The following is a 7,091-nucleotide window of genomic DNA, read 5'->3' on the forward strand; positions in this document are numbered from 1 at the left end:
CACCATCATTTTGAGCATCTTGTTGATAAATGAGCATGACTGCCCATTTTTGGGCACTTGTTTATTGAATTTACATCCTCACTTCATCCATTTATTTCATCAGGTCATCATATTTAAATACACAGTTGTGTTATCTTGTCCCCAGGACTCATGTTATGTGTAATTAGAGTGCTATAATAATTCCTGCATGCTAACTGTGAATAGCTGTAGCAGGCAAGTTCAATTCTTCTGTTTGTGAACAGTGGAGGGAATAGTTTTGCATTTTTTAATATGCTTTGGAACTATACTGTACGTTGCAATATGAAGTAATGTGGTGAGGAATGCTGCTGTAATCATGCAGTGCAGATTCCATGTCTAACAAGCTTTTGCAGATTGTGATATTCCTTTTGTTTTGAATCTATTGTCTTAAATTCTGTTTGCACTGATTTCATATAACCTTTGTTAATTTTCTTAATCTTGTGCTCTGCTTTATTTGAAGTTACCCACTCTTTAACAGTGAGAGGAAGTGCCCTGCTGGGTGCTTGTTCTGGGCAGATCTGGCCTCTTGTTTTAATTCCATTTTCCCCCTTGTTTGTGTTTCCAGTTCAAATCCACACCAAGTAAGAGTGTCTCAGTGGTGGGCTGGATGGTGATGATGGCAGATGACCCTGAGCATCCAGATCTCTTCTTATTGACTGATTCTGAGAAGGGTAAGCACAGAATAAACATTTTCTTTGCTGAGGTCATTTGTCAGCCACTAAACCAGCAGGTGAAAGGTGACATCCTGCCAGTTTCAGCTGTTCTCCAACATGTCATCTTCTCCTTTAGAATGCTGTGGGAGCAACAGCCCATGGAGAATCCTTAGAGTCTTCACTGAGTTGTAAGAACTCTCCAAACTCATAACAACCCCAGATGTGATTTTAATTGGAAGTGTTCATCTGTATTCTTTTAAAATATATTTAGAACACTTAGAGGCATTTTTACATGTGTGAAATCTAAGTAACAATTAAAAAAAAAAAAGATTCAGCTAAGACTAGCTGCTTGAGCAGTCCATTTTCTCCAAGTGAAAACCAAAACCCAAACCATCTGTTCAAATGTGGTGCTATTACCAGGAAAAAGGCCCTCAGAGATCTTGACTGTTATGTGGAGAAGCCTGTGGATGTCCATTACTCCAACACAGTGGCTGCTTTCAGCTGAAACTCTGAAGAAAATGTTATTTTTTCCATAGCACTTCAAATTGTGCAGAAGGAACTTTTTTAGAAGTTCTGATAAAGGAGCTTAAAATTATTTATTGCTTTGTCTGCTTCAGGTCTTAGTACATTTTATTTCCAAATATCTCTCCTAGAACTGCTGATTTGAAGTATAAATTGTGAGTGCTTGTCAGCTTAAACTCTGCAACAGCAATCTGAAATGTTTTTGTAATACTTGACCTTCCTGAACCCAAACAAGCCCTGTGTAACTCCAGCCGCTGAAAATACTGGTCTGAAACATATCAATACATTTAGGAGTGATTTTTAGATATTTTCAAATGTAGCTTTCCAGGGTGCATTTCAGTGATACTTTGCACTTTGTTAAAAATATCATGATATTATAGACCAGTTACAGTAATGGCAGTGAACAAAACCTCTTCTGTTTTAAGGGATATTTTGTTCTTTCCTAGTTGAGGCAGGCATTAGTTGAAATCCAGAATGTTGGAAAGGAAGAGGCTGGCTGAAATTTCTCTTCAATAGGTCAAGCAATTGCACCTATTCCAGACAAAGTGTAGAGTTATATGGACCATTTATTAGTAAATCTTCTCATAATATTTCAATTTAGATGTACAAATATGGGTAGGATTGTGTTTAAAAAGTGTTTAAAAAGGACCACTGTTTATGTTTCTTCATCATTTTTTTTTCTCTTTCTTAGGAAATTCATATAAATTTCAAGCTGGAAACAGAATGAATGCAATGCTCTGGTTCAAACACCTGAGTGCTGCCTGCCAAAGCAACAGACAACAGGTGAGAGCAAAGCAGTGAAAAAGAATGTTTTTAAAGAGCTCAGAAGTGATGGATCTTCAAGGTGACCAAGCTGTTACTGAGGGCTCTGTGTTCCCTGAGCAGCCTCTCCACCCCTTTCACATGATGATGGATTTGCCTTGGCTTTTCTGTTTGGTCCTTTGCAAACAAGTCCTCAGAGCTTCTGGAGTAATTGAGGAAAGATCTGGGGCTACCTTAAACTAATTTAAAGCAAGTGGGGAAGTGCAAGGAATGCTCTGAAATATCTGAGTGCAGTGTTTTTGTCTTGCCCATTTGAAAAAGGCTATTGCGCAATTATATAAAAAGCTGTAAACTGCAGCATTCAATATAAACTCCAGATAACTCTCCTGAAGTGCCTTTTTTCAGGTCATGGGCATACATATTTTCTGCTGTGTTTGTATTTTGAGTTCCTAAAATGTACAGAAAGTAGTTCAGCCCATGGTACATTTTCCAGTCTTTGAAAGCAAAAGTAGCATTTTCTATTAATCAAAAGGGAAGATAAGACTCCAACCCCTATTAAATGCAGTTGTTGTATAAATTTTTCCTGACCTTTTTCACCAACAAAATCTTTTTTAAGTTACTTTGTCTCCCTGAACTCTTTGTTCTCTTTGCCCATTTGTTTATGGAGTTCCCAGAGCAGAAATCCTACTGAATTTCAAGGGGAAACAAAAAGGCTTTTCCTGATCCTTCTGTGCTTTCTTGTTCAATTCTGCCTCTGAGAGAGATCTTAAGAAGTAAGGAGGGTTGCAGAAGCTCCTGTGAAGGTATTTGAGACAGTGCAAAGGAGAGAAATTGTGTTCCTGGCTGGAGAAAGTGGGGAAGGTAGCAAATAGTGGCAAAGAGTTTGCAAGTAAGTGGTGAAAAACTGTCCTCAAAAGACAGCTCTGGTTCAGTAAGGGCTGGCAATACTGTTTATTACTGTTAACAGTGTAACTGCCTTAGAAAAACTGGATGTTCAGATGTGTTTTCAATGGAATAGAAACATGTAGTCTGTTTAATAGTAATAGCTGAATAATAGTAAGAACTATTTTAATAAATACTATTTGTGTGATTCGAATGGTGCAGCTTTAGTCCAGTTGAGCATTCTTGCTTCTACAGGAAAATGGTAAATGCAGAGCAAGAAATGCTTGATTCATATCTGACCAAGCCATTTATTGACAGTTGTCAGGAATGTGGTGGCTCTTTAATAACCTGACTGAATGAGAGATGTTGGTGTCAGACAGATTCCTGATGGAGGGAAAATGGGGATATAAACTAAAATATTGCAATAATCTTCATGAAAGGGAGTGATATCTGCATTCAGGTTTGCTATGGGAAAAACCCAAACGAGCGTTTATGCCTCATTTTTTTAAAATTAATCTTAAAAAGACTAAGGGACCTACATCAATCCCTGATCTGCCAAGAATTTTCTAGCTGGGACTCAGGTGAGAGGGTTCTCCTTGTCTAGCAGAGCTGAGATTTATCATGTTAAGGTTCTTTTGATGACAAATCTTAAATGTCTTCAAAATTAAGAAGTTCTACAGCCATATAAGAAAACTGTACCCCTCACAGGAGTTTAACATTTTTATTATAACTGGGGTTTCTGCAGCTCTAAGTATATTTTTCCTGCTGGATGATAGTTGCATTCCTTCTCCCTTTTTTTGAAGACAGAATGATGTGCATTTCAACAAGGTATCTAGTCTGTGAAATAGTTGAATGCAAGTAGCTACTACCTGAAGTAAATTCTTCTATCATTTATGTTTTTGTTTTCAGGTTCCTGCCAACTTGATGACCTTTGAATAACAAGCAAATTCAAAACAATAAAAAAGGACAATTTGAACCATCTCATAATTGAGAACAAGGTCCTAATGAAAAAATGTGCCAGCTCTATTCTGTGCCAGAACAGAACCTGTCAACTCAATCTCTGAACTCTGGAGCCCTGAACAAAACCACTAAAGGTTGGGGAGTGGAGTCCCCCAAATTAAAAATGGAGTTGCAACATGAATTGCCATGGACCATGCTTCATTATGTTCTGAGAACTGACCTGTGGAAACCACTGCCTTAAAGAGTGAAAGGAAAAACAACAAGAAACACCAAATAGTGTGTGTGAAACTTCTGGCGGTGCTGTGCTTGAGTTAAATAGATTGTAGCTAGTTTTGAGTTTCTTTTAACTTTATACTAATTTTGAAAATAACTCACCTTTTTAGGCATTCTTAAGAAAACAGGTAAACTGGTATTTAAGAGTTGTATCAAAAGCTGTGTATGAACCAGGTAAAAGGTACTACATGTTCTGGAGATGTTGTTTAGGCCATCCCAGGAGTCCTGGAGGGGAGCTTGTCCCAGGCACATGGCCTGGAGCAGTGTTATTTCTCTCAGACCTGTAAGAAGTGCAACACAACTGCAAGTTCAGAGCAGCACTGAGCTTGCAAACCTTGGTCCTGTATGGGAGCCAGACTCCAACAGGGGCACAGAGCTGAGCCAAAAATCACTTTGGTACGTTTAGCCCTAATTCCTGGTGAAAAACACATGTTTGGGGCAGTCAGGGGGGGTGTGTGCATGAGACAAAACTGAAAGCACTGTTGGGTCAGAACTGAGTGTTTTCATCCCGTGTGTTTCTGTGCCTGTGACTGTCCTGCACAGAAAAGCTGAATGACAAAACACCAACACCTGGGTACAGCTCACTGAGATGTTTGACTTTGGGTGTCTGCTAATTATCAGTTAGGGACCACTGTTAGTGTGTGGTGTTTCATAATATCACTTCAGATGGACATTTTAAAAAGATAGAGGCACAATTTCAAGCTTTCATGTTCTCATTTGGCAATAATTGATTTTAGTATCTGTCTCGGTCAAAGTAGTTGACGTTGTGTGGTGTTGATAACATGGCCTAAAGCAGACCTTACATACAGAAGCTCTTTTGATCTTCAGGCAATTAACTAATTTATTAGAAGGTAGGATAACCTAAGGAGAGAAAAGATGTGGGGCCATCAAAATTCCATCCTTGACGGGAATCATTCTTGGTCACTGAAATTACTCACAGAGAAAAACATAATGGTTGTAAAAAGGGAGCTGTGCTTTATGTGTGTGTTTGATGCTTAAGACTTTGATTCTTGCTTTATTGGGGTTTCCTTGACGTCACCTAGTTTCCTGGATGATTGGTCTTGCTTTAATCTTCAAAAACATGATCTTTGTAAAGCAAGGAAACATTGTCCAAAATATGACTCTGATATTGGAGCTTTGAAGTCTGTGAAAAAGTAGTAACTGTTCCATTGACATTGTGGTTTAGTGACCGTAAATATGCTTGCAGATTCCACCATGAATTCTCCTTTTTAAGCAGAAACAAGCTACCTACCAGTCTGTTTCAGAGTTCTCTGACTATCTAATAAAGGTTTCTACTAGTAGTTGTTATTTTGAAAATGTATAGTTTGTTTATTGCATCTGAGTAGAAGCCTATAAATTCACATTTGAGGGGGTTTTTTTCCAGAGTCAAATTAATCGTGTAATGGAAATGATTAATTTTTGATTTCTGGCAGGCAAAAAGAAGGGTAATCCAGTCTCACAGTAAACAAAACAAAACACAAAAACCCCAACCACTTGGTAATGTAAAGGGTAATAGGGTGGTTTATGTTTCCAAGAAATGTTGTGAATTGGCTCTTGGTAGAAAGAAACACAGCAGAAGGATGCTTCTGTTGGAATTGCACCACAAGGACTATGAGAATTTGGCTCCCCTTGCAGTTCTTTTGTTGCTGTTTTTTATATGGGGAATGAAGTCTGTTCTGAAGTCATGAATTTTGGGAAGGTGTTGCTTGTGCTGAATCCCTCTGCAATTCACACATCTCCCAGGTTTACCCACTTTGGGTGTATAGTAAAGACAACATCCTACAGCCAGCAGTGTTACTTTAGTTGACTTCGCACAACTTGAGTTTGGTTTTTTCCATTTTCAGACTTACCTAATGTGTGTTTCTTCTCAATGATAAAGTGTTTGGGCTTTTTTAACAATTTGTGCCCTTTTTTTAAGCATTGTGGCTAATAGCCTGTGGATTTTGAATTTTTAAATAAGCTATTCTCAGTTCATTGCAGCATAACTGTGTCTGTTCTTTTGTTAGTGAAAGGAAACATGCAACTGGGAGCCACAGCCTGACAGCCCTCAGCTTTGCTAAGGACAGAGCCAGGTCAGGACCTGTCATTTCTTACTGGATTTTTGCATTTTTCCAGCTGTTTTCACTTAGGTTTTTATGGTAGGAGGATGGTGGGGAAAAGAATTCACAAATCATCCTTTAATGAATTGCTGTTACCAGCTTTCATTGTCCTTGGGCCTCCTACTCTTCCTTGTTTTCTGCCCTCAGACCTGCTGGGTTTTTGTGGGAGAGATTGGATATTATGGGAGGAGTTTCTTTAAATGGATAGCCAGAATAACTGGAGTGAGTAATGGCAACACAGGAAGTATTTTTGGCACTTGTCACAGTGAGAAGTTGAGTACTTTCCCTTTGTTTATGGCCACGTAGTCCTACACAAACACATTTCTAGAGCTTGAGATAAATGGTGCTCAGAAAGAGGTGCTGGGTTTGCTCCCTCAGGGAAGGCTGCCTCAGCTGAGCTGTGGAAAGACTCAGACAAGTTAAATAAGTTAAATGACACACTGTAAAGAATGTACTAATGCTCTTTTTTTTTTAAAAAAAAAGGAGTTAAAAAGTAAAATAACTGAAAGTATTGCTGAGAAAACAAGGAGAGCAGCAAGCTCATGGTATTCAGGTAAGGCTGTCATCCAGACTGCTTCAGACAGTTGGCAGTTTCTCTTTGATGTTCTTTTTTAATGTCTTGCTCTGTTTATCTTGTTAATAGGTGCTGAATCACTTCAGCTAGTATTTGTCACTTTATCCCTTAATGTTTTGATTTTGAAGCTAAAGATGCCCTTTGCAATTCCTTGTTTTGGCTGTATTTGAGCAAAAATTATTTAGCTCTTCTAGCAAGACTTCAGATATGAATATTAATTATCTGCTGACTGATAACCAGCCTTTTAGCTAAACTAAAAGATTTGGGAAAGATTAAGCAACAGGGAATGTCTGGTTTATGAAATTGGTGCATTGCATTAAAAATATATAACACTGCACTGCTTAGTCT

The 7,091-nt window shown here is 38.4% G+C and overlaps 1 protein-coding gene across 2 annotated transcripts in view; it reads left to right on the forward strand.

Annotated features, from left to right (window-relative positions):
- Positions 1-6,024, forward strand: part of RALGPS2 (Ral GEF with PH domain and SH3 binding motif 2) — a 111,010-nt gene extending 104,986 nt beyond the window's left edge. The window contains exons 17-19 of one of the 2 annotated variants that reach the window (XM_084211888.1): positions 584-689; positions 1,885-1,976; positions 3,747-6,024. In XM_084211888.1, the coding sequence (XP_084068014.1) occupies positions 584-689; positions 1,885-1,976; positions 3,747-3,776 (228 nt within the window). In that variant the 3' untranslated portion in view covers positions 3,777-6,024. The remainder of the gene's footprint in view (positions 1-583; positions 690-1,884; positions 1,977-3,746) is intronic. The other variant, XM_084211887.1, reaches the window with a different exon arrangement.
- The last annotated feature ends 1,067 nt before the right edge of the window (positions 6,025-7,091 follow it).

The sequence above is a fragment of the Fringilla coelebs genome, assembly GCF_963513975.1.
Source record: "Fringilla coelebs genome assembly, chromosome: 9".
In the NCBI taxonomy this organism is placed as follows: domain Eukaryota; kingdom Metazoa; phylum Chordata; class Aves; order Passeriformes; family Fringillidae; genus Fringilla; species Fringilla coelebs.